General features: G+C 43.0%; 1 protein-coding gene across 4 annotated transcripts in view; it reads left to right on the forward strand.

The window, feature by feature from the left end:
• The window catches only part of DENND1A (DENN domain containing 1A), a 1,620,172-nt gene that overhangs the window by 1,349,249 nt on the left and 244,191 nt on the right, over nt 1–26,732 (forward strand). For all 4 annotated transcript variants that reach the window (XM_029611167.1, XM_029611164.1, XM_029611165.1 and 1 more), the window contains one exon: nt 17,095–17,226. In XM_029611167.1, the coding sequence (XP_029467027.1) occupies nt 17,095–17,226 (132 nt within the window). The remainder of the gene's footprint in view (nt 1–17,094; nt 17,227–26,732) is intronic.

Genomic DNA, 26,732 nt, shown 5'->3' on the forward strand with positions numbered 1-26,732 from the left:
AGGCCATCGAGAAAGCGATGAAGAAATTGCAACCTCCATCGGCACCGTCTCCGGCACCGGTTCCAGTGCTGCCACCGACACCGGCACCGGCTTCGCCACCGAGGAGGGAACCGACCACCGAGCCGTTGATACAAGCGCTAGCACCGCTACTGAGCCGCATGGAGGCGCTCATGACGGCCCTTCCATCGGTGATTCCAGTACCATCGACAACACCACTGTCTCCGACTGGATTTTCATCGGCAGGAGAAACACCGTTCCGGATTCCCCCTTCCGGGGTGGTTCCATCGGTGCCTTCTGGTATATCTCCACCGATATATCCTTCGGTTCCATCCATTCCACGCCAGGCACCGATTCCATCGGCAGCACCGAAGCCATCGATGCCATTTCTGGTTCCACCTACGGCACCGATTCCACCTCGGTTTCCATCGATGCCTTCAGAGCCTCAGCCAGGTCCATCAGGGCTACAAACCCCACTTGATCCCTACGATACCTGGGGTGATGATGATGATACATCTTCTGACACAGATTTGCCTTCGCCACCATCTCCTACAGAGAGTAGAATAAGATCTCCTCCTGAGGATCTATCTTTCATTAATTTTGTGAAAGAGATGTCAGAAGTTGTACCTTTTCAACTACAATCTGAAGCTGATGACAGACACCAGATGATGGAACTCCTTCAATTTCTGGATGCTCCAAAAATCATCGCTTCCATCCCTATACACCAGGTGTTTTTGGATCTGCTCAAGAAAAACTGGGAATCTCCTTCATCAGTGTCCCCAGTTAACAAAAAAGCTGACTCCACCTACCTTGTCCAGTCAGCACCAGGTTTCCAAAAACCTCAACTGGATCATCGCTCTGTTGTGGTTGAGTCCGCGCAGAAGAAGGCCAAGCGTCTTAAGCCACACTCTTCTACCCCACCTACCAGGGACAACAAGTTCCTAGATAGTGTTGGACGGAAAGTCTATCATGGAGCTATGTTGATTTCACGCATAGCTTCATATCAACTTTACATGACTCAGTACAACAGAGCCATCCTTAAGCAGATGCAAGACTATGCTGACACGTTGCCAGACCAATACCAACCGCAGCTTCAAGCCCTTCTTCACAAGGGATTTGAGGCAGGAAAGCACGAGATTAGGACTGCCTACGACATATTCGATGCTTCCACAAAAGTTTCAGCCACAGCCATCTCAGCCAGACGTTGGGCTTGGTTAAAATCATCCAACCTTCGCCCAGAGGTTCAGGATCGTCTTGCTGATTTACCCTGCTTAGGCGATAATTTGTTTGGAGAGCAAATTCAGCAGATTGTGGCGGAGTTGAAAGACCACCAGGAGACGTTGAAACAACTCTCATCTATCCCACCTGAGCTGACCTCCAAGCAACCGCAAAAGAAAGACTCTAAGAAGTCATTCTTTCGACCACGCCGTTATTACCCTCCATCGGCCAGGCCTCGTCCAGCTCGATCCTCTACTAGGCCTCAGCCGCGTCAGCCTAGGAAACAAAGGCCTACTGTAGCCCCTCCTCCTGGGCCTGCGGCTGGCCTTTGACTCCCCTGTAGGGAACACATGCCAAACCCCTCTTCCGGACATCCCTGTAGGAGGTCGACTGTACCATTTTCTACAACCTTGGTTGCAGATCACCTCAGATCAGTGGGTGCTAACAATTATCGCACAGGGTTACCACCTCAACTTCATAACTCTTCCGGCAGACTCCCCGCCTCTTCAAGCGTGGAGTCTATCCACCCATTTGGCTCAATTACAACAGGAAGTATCCCTTCTTCTGCAATCAAATGCTATAGAACCCGTTCCTCCCTCTCAACGAGGCAAGGGATTCTATTCCAGATACTTCCTAATACCAAAGAAATCAGGGGGACTACGTCCCATTTTGGACCTTCGAGCCCTCAACAAATACCTTCAAAAAGAGAAGTTCAAAATGGTAACCCTAGGCGCGCTGCTCCCTCTGCTACAAAGAGGGGATTGGCTGTGCTCTCTCGACCTCAAGGACGCTTATACCCACATTGCGATCACACAATCCCATCGCAAATATCTGCGGTTTCTAGTAGGCCACGACCATTATCAATACCGTGTCCTCCCTTTCGGTCTAGCTTCTGCCCCACGAGTCTTTACCAAATGTCTCGTAGTGGTAGCGGCATTCCTAAGGAAGGAAGGTGTCCACGTCTACCCATACCTGGACGATTGGCTAATCAGGGCCTCCACCCAACAGATAGCTCAATCCTCCCTAAAATTGACAATTCAAACCCTCCTTTCCTTAGGGTTTCTCGTCAATTACGAGAAATCTTGCTTAGTCCCATCTCAAAACTTATCCTTCATTGGGGCAGACTTGGACACCTTACAGGCAAAGGCTTACCTTCCTCTTCAGAGGGTCCACACCCTAATGTCCCTGGCTCGCCAGCTCCAGTATCAGAACACTGCCACGGCTCGCCAGTTCCTCATTCTCCTAGGGCACATGGCATCCTCGGTTCAAGTCACTCCCATGACCCGACTAGCCATGAGAGTAACACAATGGACTCTACGACACCAATGGATTCAAGCTTTTCAGCCTCTGTCCTCCATAGTCTCAGTCACACAAGCGCTGCGCCTATCCTTAACCTGGTGGACGACTCAGGTCAACCTCCTTCAGGGCTTACCCTTTCTTCCACCGGATCCACAAGTAATCCTAACCACCGACGCTTCTCGCATCGGTTGGGGAGCCCATGTGGACGACTTTCAAACCCAAGGGTTATGGTCCAAAGAGGAAGCCGAACACCAGATCAATTTCCTGGAACTTCGAGCAATCCGCTATGCGCTCCGCACTTTCAAAGATCATCTCTTTCATCAGATAATCTTAATCCAGACGGACAACCAAGTGGCCATGTGGTACATAAACAAGCAGGGAGGCACAGGCTCCTTCCTTCTGTGTCAGGAAGCTGCGCAGATCTGGGCGGAAGCCCTCTCCCACTCCATGTACCTCAGGGCCACTTACCTGCCGGGAGTAGACAATGTATTGGCAGACCAGCTGAGCCGTGTCTTCCAACCACACGAGTGGTCACTCGATCCTCTGGTAGCGACCTCTCTGTTTCACAAGTGGGGTTCTCCCCGCATAGACCTCTTTGCGTCCCCTCAGAACCACAAAGTGGACGATTACTGCTCTCTCATTCGGAGCCAGCACTCTCGGCCGAGGGATGCATTCTCCCTCAAGTGGACAACCGGTCTGCTCTATGCATTCCCTCCACTCCCTCTTGTGTCAAAGACTCTCGTGAAGCTACGCCAGGACGGAGGAACCATGATCCTGATAGCACCTTACTGGCCACGCCAAGTTTGGTTTCCAATACTCCAGGATCTCTCCATCCGCAGGCACATTCCTCTGGGAAAGGACCCGCATCTGCTCACTCAAAACGACGGATGCCTCCTCCATCCCAACCTCCAAGTCTTGTCCCTGACGGCATGGATGTTGAAAGGTTAGTCCTTCAGCCTTTCAACCTTTCAGATTCCGTTTCTCGGGTCCTGATAGCTTCACGAAAGCCTTCCACAAGAAAGTCTTACTCATACAAATGGAAAAGGTACACATCATGGTGCACTTCTCAGTCCCTTGATCCCCTTTCCTGTCCAATCTCCAAATTCTTGGACTATTTATGGCATCTCTCTGAATCAGGTCTTAAAACCTCTTCTATCAGAATGCATGTCAGTGCGGTAGCCGCCTTCCATAAGGATATTGGGGGTAATCCTATTTCAGTGCAACCCCTAGTAACACGCTTTCTTAAGGGCTTGCTCCATCTAAAGCCACCCTTCCGTCCTCCGGCCCCATCCTGGGACCTTAACCTGGTTCTTGGTCGTCTTATGAAACCTCCTTTCGAACCTCTGCACTCCTGTGACTTTAAATATCTCACTTGGAAAGTGTTATTCCTTTTGGCTATTACTTCAGCTCGCAGGGTTAGTGAATTACAGGCCCTAGTTACCTATCCGCCTTACACTAAGCTCCTGCAGGACCGGGCGGTACTCCGCACTCACCCTAAATTTTTACCTAAGGTAGTTTCTGAGTTTCATATCAATCAATCCATCATACTACCTATCTTTTTTCCCAGGCCCCACTCCAACTCTGGAGAGCAGACCCTGCATACCCTAGACAGTAAACGAGCTCTAGCTTTTTACCTAGACCGTACAGTTTCCCATAGGAAGAGCACTCAATTATTCGTCTCTTTCCATCCTAATAAGTTGGGACAACCTGTGGGTAAGCAGGCTCTTTCTTCCTGGTTGGCGGACTGCATTTCTTTTTGCTATGAGCAAGCTGGCATTCCTTTTCAAGACTGTGTTAAAGCACACTCTGTGAGGGCCATGGCGACGTCAGTGGCACACCTTCGATCGGTGCCGCTTCCTGACATCTGCAAAGCTGCAACCTGGAGTTCTCTCCATACCTTTGCAGCCCATTATTGTTTGGACAAGGCTGGAAGACAGGACTCCATCTTCGGCCAGTCTGTCTTGCATAACCTTTTTCCAACCTGATGTACCAACACCCTTCCACCTACCCGGTTGGGTGCGGATGCCCTTTCCCAAATTTCTCCTCACTTATTGTGCCTACTGCACACCGTTGGATACATTTGGTGCAAGTCGGGACATCCTCAGCTCGGTACTCACCCATTTGTGAGGACAACCATCCTGCTTGTCCTGTGAGAAAGCAAATGTTGCTTACCTGATGTAACAGGTGTTCTCACAGGACAGCAGGATGTTAGTCCTCACGAAACCCGCCCGCCTCCCCGCGGTGTTGGGTTCGTTTTATTCTTACTTTCTAGGCACTGCCTGTAGCTTTGAAAATCAGACTGAAGGGAGACCCCTGCTGGCTGCAGGGTCAGTGCCTTGCTGGGCATGCCCAGTAGGGGCCAGTCAAAGTTCTGTTTAAACTTTGACAGAAGTTTTCCGTGGTGGGCTCCATCCTCGATGTCACCCATTTGTGAGGACTAACATCCTGCTGTCCTGTGAGAACACCTGTTACATCAGGTAAGCAACATTTGCTTTTCTCGGACCGATGATTATATGAGACCCAGCTTGGATATTAAGAACATTAATTGTTCATTTACCGTTCATAAAAACAAATAATTATTTTTAGCATTTTTGATTATTTAATTCTGTCAACACAATTTTTCAGTACATAATTATACTTGCCATTTAGTACACATTGTTTTGCTAAGAGAATTTACATGCATAACTTTTAAAATCAAAAAGGGTATGTGTGTGTGAATTCCCAATCCTCCCCAGACTCCACTACTGCATGCCTCTCCCATATGTGTGCAAAAAAAAGACGCATCCCATAAGCAATTTTCCAAAGGGCTATTTGTGTGAATAAAGCACAAGTTTACCCGCAGAAATCCTTTTGAAAATTACTCTCAGTTTTAGTTGCCCCAGAATTTATTTAACTAAAGTTTGTTCTAGTAGATAAAATAGTGGAAAAAACTCCATGGGACCTAAGATCTTTAATGCAATGGTGCAATAGTATTGGTATTAGGAATTTAATATTTAATCAACCCAGCAAACATGAAAAAAACATTGTTAAAACTATATATGATATATATTATAATATGGTGCAATAGTATTGGTATTATAAATTTAATATTTAAACAACTCAGCAAACATGATAAAAACATTGTTAAACTATATATGATATATGGCTGCTTTCTGACCTTTGCTTTGGGTCCGTGAGGGCCCGCGAACATTTTCTTATTTGAAGCCTCTCCGCTGAGAGGTCTGAGGATTCTAAGTTCCTGTCGGGGCGGAGACCCGGTGACGTCACCCTTTGGAGGAGGAGCCGGATAGGCTTTTAAACCTGCCTATACCGGCGCGACGCCGCTGCTTTCTGACCTTTGTTTTGGGTCCATGAGGGCCCGCGAACATTTTCTTATTGGAAGCCTCTCCGCTGAGAGGTCTGAGGATTCTAAGTTCCTGTCGGGGCGGAGACCCGGTGACGTCACCCTTCAGAGGAGGAGCCGGATAGGCTTTCAAACCTGCCTATACCGGCGCGACGCCGCTGCTTTCTGACCTTTGCTTTGGGTCCGTGAGGGCCCGCGAACATTTTCTTATTTGAAGCCTCTCCGCTGAGAGGTCTGAGGATTCTAAGTTCCTGTCGGGGCGGAGACCCGGTGACGTCACCCTTCGGCGGAGGAGCCAGATAGGCTCTTAAACCTGCCTATACTGGTGCGATGCCGCTGCTTTCTGACGTTTGCTTTGGGTCCATGAGGGCCCGTGAACATTTTCTTATTTGAAGCCTCTCCACTGAGAGGTCTGAGGATTCTAAGTTCCTGTCGGGGCGGAGACCCGGTGACATCACCCTTCAGAGGAGGAGCCGGATAGGCTTTTAAACCTGCCTATACCGGCGCGACGGCTAAGCCGCGCGCGGCCAAGGGGCTCGCGGCTTTGCCCGGATTGAGACGGATTGCTGTCAGTTGCGGCCGGGAGATCACCAAAAAGCTAAGTTCTGTTTTTCTTCCAATATATAATTTGCAAGCTCTTCGCTGGGTTAGCCTTGTGGAATCTGACTATTTGTATGAAAATCGCTATGCCTCATACAAAGAGGAAAGCGAAATTGAGGGAAACCTCTTTGACATCAACTCCAAATAAGATGATTCAACCCAGCATTAAGGAGTGCTTCCAAATCTTTCCTGCAAATACACCGGATGGGGCCGCAGATAACATAGCTTTGGAGCAAGAGAAATGTTATCAGGCCAGTGAAACATCTCTTTCACCCGGTGCTCCAGAAAAACCTGTCCCACCATCCAATAGGGCAGCTGAAGCTCAACTTGTATTGAAAGAACTTACAAATATCCAGGACGGAGGTTTAAATGAAACCAAAGTCTCTGAGGGCATGGGAGAACACTTTTATGCTGAGATTAAGGATTGTTCTGTATTGTCATCTGAAGGGGAGAGTGGGACATTAAAACAACAACGGGATATACAACAAATAGGAATTGAGGACGTGCCTATTATACGGTAGTTCCAACAAAATTCTCAATGGAGGAATTGGGTTTAATGATGGTGAATGTTCAGAAGTCAATAAACAATCTTACTAAGACTGTCTAGGAAGCTTTAAAAAATAATATTCTTATAGAAGAAAAGATTGGTAAATTGGAGGTGAAATCTAGATCAATTGATACACAAATTGTGTAAATACAGAAAGTTCAAACAAATTTGATTAAATCGGTTGTAGAAACAGAGGGTAAAATTGAATTTTTGGAAAATCAAAATAGGAAATATAATTTGAGACTATTAAATTTTCCTAAGATACATTTAATGGCACCCAGGGATTTGTTTAACAGCTATTTGAAGAATATTTTGAAATATTCGGATAGTTCTATCCCTATACTATCAAAAATGTATTACCTTCAACAACCACAAGAAGAAAAGATCAGCAGAATCAAGGAGATCTGAACTTAACTGACTTCCTGGAAAAGTCTTATGAAGCGCAGATTGATAACAGGGCAACATTATTGGTTCAATTTACATCTCTCCTTGAGAGAGATGCAGTATTGAAACAACATTTTAAATGTCAAAATCTTTATGGATTCCCTATAAGAATATTCCCAGATGTTACCCGAGTAACCCAATTGAGACGAAAAATCTTCATTGCTTTAAGGAAAGAAGTAATAGAAAAAGGGATACAATTTACTTTAAAATATCCTTGTAGATGTTTTATTAAGCATGGAGATAATAGAAAAATACCACAGAACAGCTTCGGAATTATTTGGATTCTCACCCGTAGGTATTGTTTTATGAGGAGATTGATATAGAGATAAATGTGGGAAAGTTAATTGGAAGAGTTGGGTAAAAATTTACTTTTTGTGATTGCTCCAATAACTTAGTTGATGATGATCTCCAATTTTCTTTTACATTTCTATTGTGTGGATGTTATGTAATATTATTCTAGTGTAAAAATTTATTTTTCTTTTTCTTTATGTGTGTGAATTACATACATCCTATAATTTGTTTGTATTTAAAATTGAAATGCAATAAAAATAAATTTAAAAAAAAAACTATATATGATATATACTAGCTGATACCTGATGAAATTTCTCACGCTCATCCTCCCCAGCCGAAGCCCAGACCTGTCTTCCCCATCCTTAGCCCAACCCTATCACTCGTTTCCCCTCCCCAGCACACTCCATTTCCATTCCCATCAACTCCATCCTAGATATTTGCCACCCCCCAGCTTCTAGCCTGAACCCAGTACTTTCTTACCTCCTCCCTTCACCCCCCCCCCCCCAACTCCGACCTGATCCAGTCCGAGCAATCTTTCTATTTTCCTCCTCTTACCGATCTGTCTGGTTCCACTGTCCTCTTTTCCAGGCCAGCTGTCACTGTGATCTGTTTTGCTGTGGCCATACTGACAGCTCACATATTTGCTAATCATGTATAGTCTTCTCAGTGGTGGGTGGGCTGTACATGCACAGCTCACAAACCCCCATGTCTGCTGGTCTCACAGTAGAGCATAAGCACTTAGGGGTAGATTTTAAAACTTGCACAAGCGTGTCCACGTGCAAGCGCTACCCGGCACGCACACATGGACACAGATGTTATAAAATCGGGAGTCGGTGCGCACAAGGGGGTGCACAGTTGTGCACCTTGTGCACGCCAAGCCGCGCTACCTTCCCGAAATTGGAGCAGCCTCGGAGGGAACTTCCCTAACCCCCCACCCCACCCCACCTTCCCTTCCCTTCCCCTACCTCCCTCGCCCTTTTTCCCCTAGATTTTTCTTCTTTTTTTTGTTTAAAACTTACTGGGGCTGAAGTAAGTTGCGTGCGCCAGCCAAGCAGCAAATGGCTGCTGTGCCGGGAGCCTCTGACCCTGCCCCGCCCCCTCCCTGCCCCTTTTTGCAAGCCCCAGGACTTACATGTGTCCTGGGGCTTTATGCGCGTTGCCAGGCCTTTTAAAAATAGGCCCAGCGTGCGTAATCTTTTGAAAATCTGCCTTATAACTTGGAATTTCTGTGCATACATGCATGACTTTGTGCTTACATGCTTACACACAGGCCTATCCTGTAAAGTGCGGCCGCGTTTACCCTGCTCCTAAGCCGTTTTTAACTTAGTTTTCGGCCGCGTTAGCCCTTCCTGCGATCCCGAATCCCCTTTAACCTAATCCTACCGCGTCCTAAATTCCCTGGGCAACCCCTTCCGCCCGCGGCATGCATATTGCATGCAAACGAGCGAATTAGCGCGATATTGCATGCAAACGAGCGAATTAGCTATTCACCTGCAATCCCGTAACCCGCGCCCCGACTATCGCTACCTTTCCCTGCCGTTTTGTCGCACGTTTAACCTGGAAACTTACCGCCTACCCTGACCCAGGCGGTAGAGGCATGGGTAAGGGTAGGTGGAAAGCTTTCCCCCAGCCCCCGCTCGCCTGCCCCGGCCGCGATCATGGGTACCGGTCTCCATGGCAGCCCCAGTCCTCTCCCCTGCTCCCGAAGGCAAAAAAAAAGTGTAAAAAACGTTGCAGCCCCCCTCCGATGTCCGGACTGGGGCTGCCACGGAGACTGCAACGGCAAAGCGACTTTTCAGTGTCCCCCCTCCTCTCGGAGCAGGGCGCGAAAAGCCGCCTTGCTCCGGGAGGAGGGGGGACACTAGCAACGGTGAAGCAACGGCGAAGACAGCGCAGAAGCAACGGCGAAACGACTTTTCAGTGTCCCCCCTCCTCTCGGAGCAGGGCGCGAAAAGCCACCTTGCTCCGAGAGGAGGGGGGACACTGACAGCGGCGAAGCAACGACGAAGACAGCGGCGAAGCGACTTTTCAGTGTCCCCCCTCCTCTCGGAGCAGGGCGCGAAAAGCCGCCTTGCTCCGGGAGGAGGGGGGACACTGACAACGGCGAAGACAGCGGCGAAGCGACTTTTCAGTGTCCCCCCTCCTCTCGGAGCAGGGCGCGAAAAGCCGCCTTGCTCCGAGAGGAGGGGGGACACTGACAGCGGCGAAGCAACTTACTTTTCTGAAGCCATCATCAGGAACACATGCGATCGTAGCTCCTCCCGATGAAGACAAAGATGGCCGCCTGCACGGGGAAAGCGTGCAATTGGCCGCTGAAGACGTGTCCCCCCTCCTCCCGGAGCAAGGCGGCTTTTCCGCCCTGCTCCGAGAGGAGGGGGGACACTGAAAAGTCGTTTCGCCGTTTCTCCGCCGCTGTCTTCTGGCTTCGCCGGTGTCCGGGCTGGGGGAAAGCTTCGTCGCTGTCAGTGTCCCCCCTCCTCCCAGAGCAAGGCGGCTTTTCGCGCCCTGCTCCGAGAGGAGGGGGGACACTGACAAGTCGTTTCGCCGTTGCTTCTGCGCTGTCACCGCCGTTGCTTCCTGGTATCTGTCATTTCAAATGACATTTGAAATGACAGATACCAGCGTGGCGTGAAGCCTTAGGCCCGCGCACCCAGGATCCAGTATCCTGGTTGCGCGGGCCTAAGGCTTTTCGGACGCGGCTTACATTTACATATAATTAGGCTTCAGGATCGAGCGGTAGGTGAGCTGCACTGTGCGGGCGGTAACCGCGGCTGCCGTAGGCACTAACGCAGCTCTTCCTACCGCTCGGTACTGGATAGGCCTGATTCTGACCTATGTGCTGAGCTAGGCACATAGGTTCCTCAGTGAAGCATGGGTGCATATGCAATTGATCATCAACAGACAGACTCTGGCTGGTGTTCTAAGTGTGTTTTATGTGTGTGTTTGTGTATATTGTAACAGTTATCTGCCTCACATCTAATCAAATATTTCATACAGTATATATGTATGTATTTCTTTGTTAGACTTTTATCCCACTTGAACAAACGATAATGAGTCACAAGCAATCTATAAATATGGTATGTTCTCATTATCACACTTTCTAAAATTGTTACTATAGGTTTCTTGTATTGATACAGAAGAAAGGGTACTTTTTCTTTGACTAACAAAAATGCAATGTAAATAGTTTTTTTTTTTAGTTTTTACTGCCAAGATATTTAAAAATGGAGCAACAAGAGACAGCCTCTTATATTCTTAAATATACTCAAACTCAATTGTCCTTGGTCTGCTTCAGCCTTGGGTTTCACTTACAAATGTAAAAACTGGGATTGACCTATTCAGAGGTAACTATGCTATGAGGAAGATCCTTGTGTAATATCACATTGGAGGTTGAATGAAGCTCTGTTTTCATCCCTTTTTCATTCCTTGTATGGTATTTTAAAGCAACATTTTCAACTAAGAATTCAGAAAACTGATGGCACATAATTGTTATCAGGCAAGTTGGCTTTTTACCATCTATACATTTTTAAAGGGACAATAGAATTTTACATTTCACAAATGGAGCAAGATGACTGAGCCAGTCTCTTTCCTTAGTCTCCTGAAAGTATAAATGATGAGCAGAAAAGACAGCTGTCATCATTTAATAAGTCAAAAGAGGAAAAATATGATCCCAAAACAATTGTCTCACCTATTACTTGAGGGAGTCATTGTAATACAAACAACTCATCTTCTAAATTAAATAATCAGTTAATTAATTGATAAAAACAACTTATTAAAATGTATCACAAAAAATGTAATATCAGAATCAGTGAAATTAAACTCATTACATGTATTGTCATATGACACAAGTTTCTGAAAACCAACTCTATTCTAAAAATCATTCACACGCATACATTCATACTTGCAAGCACAGCTACACAATATATTTTGAAAATTACATCAACTGTGAAAACATGTAAGTATTGAACATACAAAAGAAAGAGCTCAAAATAGAACTCCTATTTAAGGAGATAAGACAATTGAGTCACTTCATTGAATACAACAATGTTTCAATAAAAAACAATGTGATTAAACATCAAATAAACAATGTAACAAATTGTAACAAATACTTTTAACCACTGAAACCTGTTTTGCAATGTTACAAAAAAAACTCAATTCGGCTGATAGACTGAATCCCACACCTCAATATTTCAAGTTGATGAATGACTGCCCACTGTTACAAACTGATGTATGACATCCCAAATAAAGTGAATAACTCAAATATAAAAATGTTACCTGTTGTGTGTCTTTTATGATCATAATAACATATTCACAAAATATTTAGGAGTGTAAACCCGATCTCTCCCTAACTTTCTGAAAAATAACAAGATTTTAAAATTAGTGTACTAATTGACATTGGTCCAGATTTTCATACGCGCTCCGGGCCTATTTTTAAAACGCCCGGCGATGCACGTAATGCCGCGGTACGCGTGTAAGTCCCGGGGCTTGCAAAAAGGTGCGGTCTGGGGGAGGGGGTGGGGGCATGGCCAGAGGCCTCCGCACATCCGCTGTGCCAGGGCTGAAGTAAGTTTTGTAACAAATAAAAGAAGATGAAAAAGGTAGAGGGAAAAGGGCAGGGGAGGTAGGGGAAGGGAAGGTGGGGTGGGGGTGTAGGGAAGTTCCTTCCGCGGCCTGGGAGGGAAGGGGGGAAGGCAGCGCAGCTCGGAGCAGGCTCGGCATGCGCAAGTTGCACAATTGTGCACCCCCTTGCATGCGCCGACCCCCGATTTTATAACATGTGCGCACGTTATAAAATCTCGCGTACATGTGTGTGCACCGGGTAGCGTGCACACATGTACGCCTGCGCACACCTTTTAAAATCTACCCCATTATATAGAGACTATGCAATCATTAGGTATAAGTGTCCAACTTTACCTCTAGTTCATGAATTGTTTAGAGAGTGTAACATGATGTAATGAAAAACTCAATGCTGTTTTTGACTGTTGTGTCCGTTAACAACATAGTGCAAAACATTTAGAATTTCAAAGTACTTGAAAAATCTGATGGCTAAACAAAAATGAAAATGAATTGTTTTAGAAGTGCTTTCAACCATTCTATAAATCAAATATAAGAAACCATGTCAATCCTGATACCAACACTGCCAGAACATGATGCTTCTGAAAAAACGCCACGGTTCCGCATTGAGACAAGGCTGATTTATATACCCCGTTCTCTCCAAGGGAAATTGGAGCGGCCTTGGAGGGAATTTTTTGTCCGCCCCCCCCCCCCCCCCCTTCTCCTTCCTTCCCCTATCTAACCCACGCCCCATCCCTAACAAAATCCCCCCCCCTACATTTGCTCCAAAAGTTACGCCTGCCGGCCAGCTGCTGGCATGCCATGCCCCAGCACAGGCCGCTGTGCCAAAGCACTCGACCCCGCCCCAGGACTGCTGTCACGCCCCTGGCCAAAGCCCCAGACCGCCCATTTTGGAAAGCCCCGGGACATACGCGCGTCCTGGGGCTTGCGTGCGCCGTCAAGCCTTTGCAAGATAGGCTCGGCGCGCGCAGGGGCAGCTTGGGGCAGCTTTTCGGGGGTTACGCGCGTACGCCTGCGCACACCTGCCCCATAGTGTAGCTGTGCTTGCAAGTATAAATGTATGTGTGTGAATGATTTTTAGAATACAGTTAGTTGTCAGAGACTTGTGTCATATGACATTATATGTACTTAGTTTAATTTCACTGTATCTTTGATATTGAATTTTTGTGTGATAGATTTTAATGTTTGTTTTCATCAGTTAACTGATTATTGAATTTAGAAGATGAGTTTGTATTATAATGATTCCCTCAAGTAATAGGTGATATTTAATAAGTAACACATCTAGCTTTTCTAAAATCGTCCAGTTAGTTTTTTAAAAAATCTATTCTGTGTTACGTATTTATTTTTTTTATTTCTGTCATACATTTTTGAAAACCCTTTGTGTTTTTTTTCTTGACAGTTTCCTTTTATTCTCTTGGACTTCCAGATCAAGTGAAACAACCCTTATTGGGGCTATGGTGCTATGAGCCTTCATTTGCATCTGCCTGGGGTTATCCCACTTATTTTCAATGGGCTCTCATCTAGCTCAGCCATTGCAGGAACAATGCACTCGTGAGAAGCACTTGCAGTAGCTGCCTCTTCACCTTAGTACAATTGCTCTCTTAGCCAGATTGAATGTGTCATTTTTGTTCAATATTCCACACTACCTTGCCCTTCACAGGAGCATTCGTAGCCCCAGCCAGATCAAGGAGCCTGAGGCTGGGTGCAGAAATTGCTCCTGGGTCAACTGCACATATTACTACCACTGAGGCAACAAGCTTATCCTGTTCCTTAATTTTAGATATAATTATTATTAATATTTTTAACCTGACAGTTTCCTCCTATTCCTTTGGGCTTACAGCATAGTCGGAACCAGGGCTGTGATCTGAAACCATGAGCCTTCGTTGGTTTCAGGCATTCTGGGGGCAAAGCACTTCTCAAAAGTTCTTCAATCTTGGGTCCTTAATCTGGTCACTAGGTTATCACCATTGTGAGTTGAATGGGACTCTCTCCCATCGGGGGCTGTGAACACCTCCTCTGCAGCATCCTCAGCTCCAGTTGACCTCAGGAATGGAAGACCTAAGCCAGGAATTGAAGCCAGATCCCTCTATATAGCACTGCATATCACTGCCAATGAACTCACTAGATCAGCCTAGGTTAAATGATTTTAAAACAGGCTCCAAAAGGATCATGATCTTGTCCCAGATATTAAGCAGGATAAACTTTCCACTGAATATCCCTGATTAAAGTTATCCAGCTAATTTTAATCAGATAACTTTAAACTTAACCAGGCAGCTTTTGAATATAGCCTGTTACTTTTAAAGTTATCTGGCCTCATGTGGCTGGATAACCTGCCACTTAATGAGATGTCTTCTTCAAAAGGTATCTGGTTATGTGAGACATTTCTATTTAAAAAAAAAAAAAAAAAGGTTTGATCATGGATCTACTGACCTGATTCCCACTCCTCACCCACATAAATTTTTAACACCCCTGCTAGCCAAGCCTCCCTCACAACCCCTCCAAAGGAAAAAGTAAAGAGATTCTCAGCACCGTCGCTCCCGCAGCCCTCTTCAATAAATAGATTTTAAATATATTACTTTCTTGTCTCACCCAACACTAACCCTCCCACCCACCCAGTAACTGATTGGGCCCCCATTATCAGCACCAGGCCCTTCTAGCATTGTTCTGCAGCAGCACTGGAAGCGTAAGCTGTCAGCTTAATTTCACAGCTCAGCCACTGTACAGTTACGCTGACAACCTTAGCTTCCAGTGCTGCTGTCAGAGTAACATTGGAAGTGCCCAATATTGCAGTGTACTGTGATCTCTGAGTTGTTAATGGGGGCCCAATCAGGTACATGGTGAGTGGGAGAGTTAGGGTGTGGTGGGGGTGTGGTGCTAAGAAGTCTATATGTTTTAATCTGTTAGCCAGGGAGGGTCAGTGCCAAAAATCTCTTAACTTTTTCCTTCAGAAGGGGTTGGGGATGGGGCTCGGCCAGCATGAGTGTTAAAAATTTATCGTGGAGGAATGTGAATAAGGTCAGAAGTCCCAAAATCAAACTATTTTTTAAAAATAGAAGAGTGACCACATATCTTTTGAAGGTATCAGCTAAGTTACCTGGCTAATTTAACTACTCCCAGAAATGCCCCTAGAATGCCTGTACGTTATCCAGCTAAATTTTAGATGGATAGTGAATTATCTGTCTAAAATTTAGCTAGGTAAGTATCGGAAATTTCAAAAAGTCGGAATTTAGTCAGATAACTTATGACTTATCTGGCCAAATGCCTCTGATTATTGACCTCTAAGTATATAAATAGGTTAATGATTATTTAATCTTATTTTCCCATACTATCTTTTTGGATTTCTTGAATTTGTGTATGTGAAAGCATCAAAAAATAAATATAGCTTTTCTGAGCAATTATCACTGTATTTAAACTGAGGATGTTATTCAGTAAGGATCTGTCTCGGTATTCAGAGTAGGAAAAATTTAAAAATTGTGTAGGCCCTGAATACTGAAGCAGTGTGGTTAACACAGGGATGGTAACTTTCAAACCAGTGGGTGGGCACACATGTTCGCGTGTGCATCAGCACATGCCCAGGGACATGGTTATTTTATAACTTGTGCACGTATATGCGCACATGTATTTATTTTATTATTTATTTTAAAACATTTCTATACCGCTTTCTCCATGGATTGTTCAATGCGGTTTACAAGTAAAGTAACATACATAATTCTTATAAAATAATTAATAATAAGCATTAGATAAAGGGAAATTAAAATAAACATAAATCATTAACTAAAACAAAATAAACAGACATAAAAATGCATCTAAAAATACACAAAGTAAATAAAAACTCATGAATACTGCTAGATAAAAAGAATGCATTGCTGGGGCTCAATCAGCATATGCTTTCCACCGGTGAAAATATGATTACTAAATTCTAACTCTTTAATAGTGAGAAAATCTTATTAAGATGATTAATAAGGAGAATTCACACTTACTCATATGCCTTTTTAGAAAAATATGTCTTCATAGTTTTTTTGAAATCTTTTAAATTTGTTATGTCTCTTAAGGCAACTAGGATTTTATTCCAAATTTTGGGCCCAGCAACTGCGAAAGCACAATGTCTGGTGATACCTAATCTTGCTATTTTAAAGGTCAGAATTTCAAGTAAATTTTTATTTTGGAAACAAAGTTATCTGGTCAGTTTATAAATACAGAGAAATGTATTTAACTAAATGGAAGATTCTTTATATAATAAATTAAAAATGTAAGTGAGTATTTTATACTGGATTCTGTATGAGATTGGTAACCAGTGTAAAATATACAACACTCGTGTAATGTGATCTCTCAGTCTTGATTCTGTTGAAGAGAACGGATTGAATATCCACTCCCCACCCCTTTTAAAAAATGTTCTAGATGTGTGCACTGCGGGAGATCTCGCGGCTTTTAAAATCCACGCATGTGTAAGCCTGACATAATTAATGTGCACGAGAGGATTTTAAAATTCATCTTTAAGACTTCAACATTTTGTTTGTTTTTTCCTTAATTTCATACTGCTTAGTCTGTTTTGTCTTGTAGTACAGGTGTAGCCAACTCCGGTCCTCAAGAGCCACAAACGAGCCTAGTTTTCAAGATATCTGTAATGAAATAAACATAAAATATATTGTATGCATATTCATTGCAGATATCCTGAAAACTAGACCTGTTTGTAGCTCTTGTGGACCGGAGTTGGCCTCCCCAGCTGTATTATCACCTTTGTACCTCATCCTTTTAATTAAGATTGTTCTTGGATGCCATACAGGACATTACCGAGAATGGTTGCACTGCTACACCAGATGAGTCTCCACCAAGAACAACGCCATCTCCTCTGGTTGAAAAGAAAGAGCTTAAGCTCAAAGAAGATAGGAGACCAATCACAGTGCATTTTGGACAGGTATGTGATGCACCTGTACTTTATAAAAAGATTTCAATGTTGGGGATCTATCAGATGCTGGGAATTTCAAATTTATTTTCATGTAACGATTTCATATGTACAGTTTAGTTTTGAAAGTTTGTTTCCTATTTCCTTTTTTTTGTCAGGGAGATCATATTATACCTTATGCTCTTAAAGATATCTTAGGGCAGTAATGCATCTTTTCAAATTGGATGACCTGTACATATCTAGGAAATATTATGCAAAGTTCTCTGTGGCTCTGACAATAGTTTTAAGCATAGACCTACACTACCTTTGGTATTTTAATCTTGAACCTTTCTTTGGCAAAATGCCACTTCTGTCACATGGGAATAGGATAAGGTCATATATCTGCTGGGGATTATTGAACACTTAACTCATGTAGCTTCATGTCACTTGGGAATGAAGCTGTAATTTTATCCATACCTTATTTTTATAGTAAATTATATTTGTGATTCATTGTTTTGAAGACAGTAGGCAGAATCAAACACAAGAAATATCTGGTTTTGTGCAGAACCCATTCAGAGGAATATTCAGTGCCAGTGGTTCTCAACCCAGTCCTTAGGACAAACCCAACTAGTCTGGTTTTCAGCATAATCACAATGAATATGCATGAGATACATTTGCAAACAATTGAGGCAATGCATGCAAATCTCTTTCATGTATATTCATTGTGGATATCCTGAAAGCAGACTGGCTGAGTGTGTCCTGAGGACTGGGTTGAGAACCACTGTCTATGCATTCTTGTGTACTTTTTTCCAGCTCAACTTTTCAGCAGTTGCCTCCATATCGGCTGTGTTTTATACTTCCTGTCAAAAAAGTTTGATTTAATAAACCTCCCAAGGCGCAAATAAATAAATATTTCAGTGATTCACCATTCTATACATGTATGTTCTTAAGCCATAGCACTGGAATCTACGACATGCGTGTGTTCATGGTATTTAAGCATTAGTAACAGCTTTCTTGATTCAAACACCAGGTAACCAAAGATATATATAGGTTTGTTTTGCTTTTGTGTTTTCCTGCTGGTAAATTTATTTATATATCACTAGCAAAATGATTATATGTAATGCAAAATTAGCCAATTTAGTTTAGTTAATTCATTTCATTGTCCACTTTTCTCAGAACCAAAGTGGCTAATAAAGAAACAAATATATAATTGAAATCTAGTGCATAGAATACAGAATAGAAAACAGAAAAAAATATAAAATACAAAGTAAAACTATAGAAATTCCATTATAAGTAATTGGGTAAGCATGCTGCCCCAACTAAAAAGATAATACAAGCCCCAACTGAGGAAGCATATGGCCCAAAAATAATTTAGGTTCCAAATGCTTAGAAGTAGAGCCAAGCCTTGACTCTTTTCCTGAACCTTAAATAGTTCTTTTCACATTTGAGAACAAGCAGAATTATGTTAAAAAGAGATGGAGCTGGATAGCTAAAGGCCATTTAGGGCCTCATTTTCTAAAGTATCGCAGGCCTGCGATACTTTAGGAAATGAGGGATGGGGGGCCGAAACGGGGGGGGGGCCTTCGCTAGCTGGCAGCGATCACACCGTCGCGGTGCGATCGCTGCCGGTTTCGCACCCAATAACGCCACCATAGGAGGTGTAGCTATTGGGAGCAAAATAGCTGGCGAAAAGGGCCTTACCTTTTCGTCGTCCGCGGCGGCTTTGCGGAGTCGGCCCCGGTGACGCCCCGACTCCTCCTCTTCCGGGGCTGACTCCGCCCCCATTTTGGTATCGCACGCGAAAAGGGACATTTCGCGTGCAAAATGTCCCTTACCGCGGGCAATACATTTAGAAAATAAGGCCCTTAAAGACTAAATTCAAGACTAATCATGGCTGGTGGGGGAACAGCATGTAGGTCCAGATGGGAAGAATGTAATGTCCATATAAATTAAATGGGTTGATACAAAGTTGACACTTCACTGGGTGCCATACTTTCTATAAAAGCAGGTAAGGAGGGAGAACACATAAATTTAAAAAACAATTTTAAGTAGGAAGTCTGAAGAGAAAAAAACCTTTTATCTCATTTTTATTTTCTTTCAAAGTAAAAGGATGAGCTACAGTACAAAATAAAAAATGCTTTAAGTTACCTGAGGGTTAAGAAAATACTACACAAATTTATAGTTGTATATCTTTTATATATTTTTTAAATCAATGTCATCAACAATACACATACAGGTGAATTTTCTAAGGAGTTACACATGTAAATGTAACATACTATCATAGCAATATTTAAAAGCCATTTACCCATGTTAAGTGCACTTAATGCAAGTATAACCTATAGACATTTTAATGGCATATAGTGTAGCAATTTTGAAAAGCCCACTTACACAGGTAAAGTGCATTTTAAGCATGTAAATTCTTTGAAAATCAGGCCTATATTGTGCATCTTTATTATAATTCTGCTTAATGAAAACAATCAGCCTCTGGCTGCATGCTCTTTTCTACGATCATCTATTTGTATATTAAATAAATAAATAACTGGACTCGGTGTAAACATGGCATGCAGTATTTTTCATTTGCTTGTCAGCAGTGCTCATATTGACATTTTTTATTTATAAAAGATGTATATCTTCTCTTGTTGTATAACCCATTGTTGCATATTAATCCTGTATATTAAACCTATCAAATGAGGAGGTTCTTTAGAAGATGGAAACAAAATGCCCATTTCTGGAGGGCAATATGATGATAATACCTTAAACTAAACAAAATGAAATAAAATCCAGAACATATTAAAGCAGAACAAGCGAGGTAACTATGCTAATTGAACAGGTCTAAGGCGACAGGAGATGGATAGGAATGGGCATTTTTATTTTGTTAAACAAATGAGATATAGTGTTGGGTTTGGGATGAACTGGCATCTGATTACAGTGCTTGTCTTTTCTGTAAATTGCTTTATGTAGGGAGGGGATTTTAGGAAATTTTTGTTGTAGATTATTTGCCAAATGCTTGGAGGAGTTGGGATCTGCTGGAACTGGCATTTGAAGTATATTACAGTTTGGGGGCAGAAGAATTTTTAAAACATTGGTTTTAATATTGTAAAACTATAATTTGTATAATATCCTCTGCATAGAACAAGTGTGTCATTTTAAATACTGCAGAATGTTATATTTTAAATTAATGTAAAACTGTAATGCAAAATGTATACAATCAAAGAAAGAAAAAAAAAGATAAATTTGGGAAATAGCCAGGAGAAATACTCACCACCTTTTAAAGTTCAGGATGCTTTCCTATAAAAAGTCTTGAGATATGGGCTTTGTTTTTATTCTGGTACTCTTTGCCAAGAGGATCAGTAAAGGTGATTTCAGCAATAAAATGTTTACTGTAATGTATTCCTTTGAAAATACTGTATTTAAAAATTCTGTAATTGTGAAATCCTTCCGTTTTCATGTTTTCCTTTGGTTAAGATACTTTTGCCACATCTTTTATTTATTTATTTAAAGACATTTATAATCTGCTTGACCAGACTTAAACATAACAGGGAAAGAGAATTTTAAATATTTATGTGTTTGATCAATGCTGCTTCTTAAGTTAAAAAGTATACCTGGTGAATATTTTACTGTAATTATTTTTTATACAAATATAGTTTCTTAAAGCAATACACTTTACAGTTGTTTTTGGTGCGCTTTGTTTCATGATAGATTGTAACAGAAATGCATAGTATGTTCTGTTTTTTCTATAGCATAATGATTAAAACAATCATTTTCCTTGTTTTGGAAAAAGGGGAATAATTTCCCCAACTTTATTGGTCTTGCACAAAATGAGTGCTTTCAGTTTCAGGAAATACAAACAGGGAAAAACACTCAGTTTAAACTGTGAGACGTAAGTTTAAAATAATAAAGAGGATATGCCTCATTTTTATTTCTAAGTACATTGTACTACAAATGGGGAAGAATGCATTAAAATGGAACTAACATCTATGTTTCTACTTTTGCAGCTCTGTAAACTAGAGAAAAATAGAGAGTTTTCTTTTTCTTTTTTTAATCATTTGTCACTTGCTTTATATGTCTGCTAGCATTATGCTAGTGGAATGTAGTAAAGGCAGGAGTTTTTAAAATGCATGCATGCGGATTAGGGTCAAGCCCTGTGTATCAGTAATGCAGTTGGCTCGTCTGTACAACTGCAGTTCTAGAGCTTACCAACGGCAGTGAGATGCCTTAATTGAGACATGCTGTCAAAGTGACAAACACATTTGCATACAGTCTATTTATTTTCACTGGAAAGGTCTGCAGTCTGCTGCTGGTTGAACATTCTTAATCAGCTTGCTATAAGTGAGCCGGCAGCTAGCTGTCCTATATTGGGTGTTTTTCTTCATTACATGACAGATTAACTAAAGGGGGATGGGCCAGGAAACCAAACAATAATCTTCCTTTTAACTGTTTGCATCTCACCCCTAGTTATCTTTTTTTTTCCCTCTCATTAAGATAGGATTAACTTCTGTTGTACAAATATTCTAAGATCAGACTCAAGCTAATGTTGCAGAAGTTTTTTGTCACCTGAACAATTGTATTAACGCTTAACGTTATTGTGAATAGAAGAAGCAGAAATGTCTATTATGTTATTTTAAATGAAATATTTGCCACATAAGTGCATTTATAAATCTCTGCTCTAAGAAGGTAAGAACATTTTAAAAAAAAGCCATGCTAAGTCAGTCCAATGGTCCATTGAGCCCAGCATCATGTCTCTGACAGTTGGCCAGACTGGGTCACTTGGAAGAACCTGGCAAATCGTAATGGGAGATCCCTGTTGCTCATTCCCAGAAGTAAGAAGTGGTAATCCCCATGTCTATCTGGATAATTATTATTAATGGACTTGTTCCCTAGAAACTTGTCTGAACCTTTTGTATACTCAGCTATATTATTAACTTGACCAGTAACAAATTCTACAGCATTGACTGAATAAATAATTCCGTAAATTTGTTTTAAATCTGCCTTCAGTTAGCTTCATGGAGTATTTTCTAGTACTGTTTGAAAGGATACATAACTGTTCTCTACTAATTTGTTTCACACTGTTCATAAGAACATAAGAAATTGCCATGCTGGGTCAGACCAAGAGTCCATCAAGCCCAGCATCCTGTTTCCAACAGAGGCCAAACCAGGCTAAAAGAACCTGGCAATTACCCAAACACTAAGAAGATCCCATGCTACTGATGCAATTAATAGCAGTGGCTATTCCCTAAGTAAACTTGATTAATAGCAGTTAATGGACTTCTCCTCCATAAACATATCCAAACCTTTTTTGAACCCAGCTACACTAACTGCACTAACCACATCCTCTGGCAACAAATTCCAGAGCTTTGTTATGCGTTGAGTGAAAAAGAATTTTCTCCGATTAGTCTTACCTGCAGAACAGTTTAGGAAAAGTAGGGACTTTGGTAGGTCTTTCTCCTTTCTTTACACAGGTTCAAGAAGCTCCTAATAGCTGAAGAATAGCTGGGAAACTTCATATCACCAAATCTGTTTCTACTGTTACCATTTCTACTTCTGTCCAGACAGATGTCCTAATCCACAATGAGGAAACCATTCAATGTAAACGATGTCTGCAGATTTGTTTTCCTTAAAAAAACAGATGACAGAACTCAGGAGTTGGAAAGACTGAGAAGCATCCAGGAGAATGAGGACTAAATTGATGGAATGCTTATCGAGGCATCAAAGATGAAAAACTCAAGCATGTTGGAAGGTGAAACTGGACCACAAGATGAAGCTGGATCCAGATTACTACAGTCAATAAACCCTGACTCCAATTTCCCTCAAGCTGATAAACCGGCATGTAGCCCTGGAAGTGGAGGCAGTGAAGCCATCGCAGGATGAGGAACTGAAACTTGCCAACCCCAAAGCTGCAGACTCAATATCAAGGGCCAGTGCTTCCATTAGGCAAACTGGGCGGTTACATAGGGAACCAAAATTTCAGAGGTGGCAAAATCATACCACTACAAGGCATAAAATGGTGCTGTGCCAGATCTAATACTGCTGAAGAAAGGAGCATTGTGCTGAAGCCACTGCAACTGCTAGGACAGAATGCTGTGCTGGAACTGCCACCAACAGGTAAGATGGGGAGATGGGGTGCATGACAGTGCCAAATATTCTTGCACTGGCCCTGTCAACAACCACTGCACCAAAGAGGCAGAGTTTAGTGGTGGTTGCTGACTCACATCTGAGGGGCCACAGAAGCATCCATCTACTCACCAGATATGTTGTCCTGGGAAGTGTGATATCTTTTGGGTGCCAAGATACAAGTTGTCATGGAGAGATTGCCGAAAATCCTCAGGCCTACCTGACCCCTATCCAATGCTGCTCATCCATGTTGGCACACATAATACCACAATGTACCATACAGATCAGATCAAAAGTGACTTCATAGCTCTAGGACAGAAGATAAAGCAGATAGGTATACAGGTGGTATTCTCTTCCATTCTCCCAGACAAGGATAAAGGCCCAGGCAGAGAAGCTCGCATTCAGGAGATGAATGAATGGTTGCATATATGGTGTTGATGAGATTGTTTTGGCTTCCTGGACCATGGATAAGATATGCCATACTGGATCAGACCAAGGGTCCTTCAAACCCAATATCCTGTTTCCAACAGTGGCCAACCCCAAGTCACAAGTACCTGGCAAGTACCTAGACATTAGATAAATCACAAGCTACTATTGCTTATTAATTACCATAATAGCAGTTTATGGATTTTTCCTCTAGTAACTTATCCAAACTTTTTTTAAACCCAGTTACATTAACTGCTGTAACCACATCCACTGGTAATAAATTCCAGAACTTAACTATGTGCTGGGTGCCTCCTGGTCCTTCTATTATGTGAGAGAGTAAATAACCAATTTACATTAACTTGTTCAAGTCCTTTCATAATTTTGTAGAATTCTATCATATCCCCCCTCAGTCATCTCTTCTCCAAACTGAACAGCCCTAACTTCTTTAGCCTTTCTTCATAGGGCAGGCGTTCCATGCACCTTATCATTTTTATCGCCCTTCTCTGCACTTTCTCCAGTGCAACTATATCCTTTTTGAGATGCGGCGACCAGAATTGCACACAGTATTCAAGGTGTGGTCTCACCAAGGAGCAATACAGAAGCATTATGACATCCTCTGTTTTATTTGCCATTCCCTTCCTAATATTTCCTAATTGTTTGCTTTTTTGATTTCCACAGCACTCTGAGCCAACTATTTCAATGTATTATCCACTATGATGCCTAGATCTCTTTCCTGTGTGGTAACTCTTAAGATAGAACTTAACATTGTGTAACTACAGAAAGAGTTACTTTTCCCTATATGCATCACTTTGCACTTGTCCACATTAAATTTCATCTGCCATTTGGAAGCGCAGTCTTCCAGTTGGGATGATATTTCAAGGACTGCTGAGCTAGGATGGTGTCCACCTGTCGATAAAGGAGTGTGCATCTTCCAACACAGACTAGCAAACCTACTGAGGAGGGCTTTAAACTAGAATCATCGGGGATAGTGAGCAAAGCCCTAAGTTAAGAAAAACATTAACGGATGAATTATAAAAGCCCTATGAGCACCAAAGCCAGAAGACATACGTGTATATCGGCCCAGCACACATCACGCGGATTTTAAGAGGTTCCCGTAGGGTATGCATGTATCTCCCAGTTAGCGAGCAAAAAATGTTTTTAATAAAAAGGGCGAGGCAAGGGTATGGTATTGGCAGGGCATGGGCGTTCCAAGAAATATGAATGAAATCAGTGACTAAGTATTTACATGCACCAGGGCCCCTATCGGTGTAACTTTACTTCTGCTATGGCCAGCATGTAGGTCATGAAACAAAAAAATATAGGCTACTCAGCAGGGTTTTAATGGTTGGGGCTAATAGGGTAAACAGGAGGCAAGTTAGCTAGGAGGTTTAGGAAGTCCTCTGCTTTAATGGGGCAAACTGGGAACGAACTGGGGAAACAGGTAATTGTGTCAGCAGGCGTATCTGTTAGTGCCGCGGCAAGCCACAACCGGGGTCGGGTGTCATGGCCGCCGGCTGCAGCGGGACGCAGTCAGGGTTGGGCCGGTGGCCGAGATTAAAATAAGTACCTGAGGCGTCGGGCTCGTTGAGGGCTCCTGTGGTGACAGGCAGCTCTCTTTAAGTTCCTTCCTGCGGCCGCTGCCAGGCCCGGCCACATGGATCCTCTTGGCCGGGCCGACTCCTCCCCCTTTTGCCTCTACTAGAGCTGCGCGTGCAGCTGATGAGAGTTCTTAAAGAAGCCATGACAGGAAATTGTTATGGCTCCCCCTGAGACTGCTTCCTGGACTTCCTGTATTTAAGGCAAAGTCTGACTCTCAGACCTTGCCTTGGTATCAAGGTTCCTGGCTGGAGTTGGTTTTGAGCTTGCATTCCTGGTTCTTTGTCCCGCTCTGCTTCCTTGCCCCGTGGATTGACTCTTGGATTCTGACCTCTGGACCGGCATTCGTGTTTTCCTGGCTTGACTCTGGTACGGCTGCGGACTCTTCTCCTGTTGGATCTTGGACTGGCTTCGGACCCTTCTCCTGTTGGATCTTGGACTGGCTTCGGACCCTTCTCCTGTTGTGATCTTGGACTGGACTTCGACCCTGCTTGTGTACCGTATACTCGGACCGGCTTTGGACTATTCTGTGACTCCATCCCCTAGACTACCATGACCTGCTGGAGGCGGCAGCCGTCTGAAACCCACGACCCGCAGGAAGCGCCTGCATCCAGACTTTTCTTCAGTCTTCAAGGGAGTCTTTTAAGTCCCAGCGGCCGGATCCCTACGGGCTTCTCCTGGGGGGATCTCGAGCTTCCAGGGTGAAGTCCTCGATCAACAGCTACAGTAGTTGGCCTTGCCCTTCGACGATAGAGACCTAAGGGGATTGTCTCCTTTTAGGTAGCACTGACTCTACCTCGGAACAGGGGTCCACATTCTAATCCATAACAGTATCTAACAAAATTCCCTCACTTAAGTGCTCAAGTCGCCATTTGCATGCAGATGTGCAAGTCAATATAAAATGGTGTACACAAGTACAAGTGTGGAGCCGATTTTATAACACGTGGGCGTATTCATGTATATACACATATATGTTATAAAATCACCATGTTCATGTGTGCAAGCCAGCAAATGTGCATACATGTTCTTCCACACACAGATCTTAAAATGACCCATAAATATTTAGAATGGGAAAAAGTGAAAAATCTGGAAAGCAATATACATTAATGCTCATAGTATGGGAAATAAAATCCCAGAAAGGCAATCATGGAAGAAATGTATTTAGATGCTCTGGCTTTCGTGGAGATGTGGTATTTTGAAAACCATAATTGAGATATAGTTATATCAGGCTATAGTATATTAAGAAAAAACAAGTTAGGAAGAAAGGGAAGAGGTATGGCACTATATATAAAAAAAATATTAAAGCAACAGAACTGCAGGGCTTAGAAAATGAGAAGAAGGCATTCTGGGTTAATCTTCAAAGAGGGAATGGAACATCCTTTTATTGTGGTGAGATATATAGACAG

This window comes from Rhinatrema bivittatum, chromosome 8 (assembly GCF_901001135.1).
Source record: "Rhinatrema bivittatum chromosome 8, aRhiBiv1.1, whole genome shotgun sequence".
NCBI classification, from domain to species: domain Eukaryota; kingdom Metazoa; phylum Chordata; class Amphibia; order Gymnophiona; family Rhinatrematidae; genus Rhinatrema; species Rhinatrema bivittatum.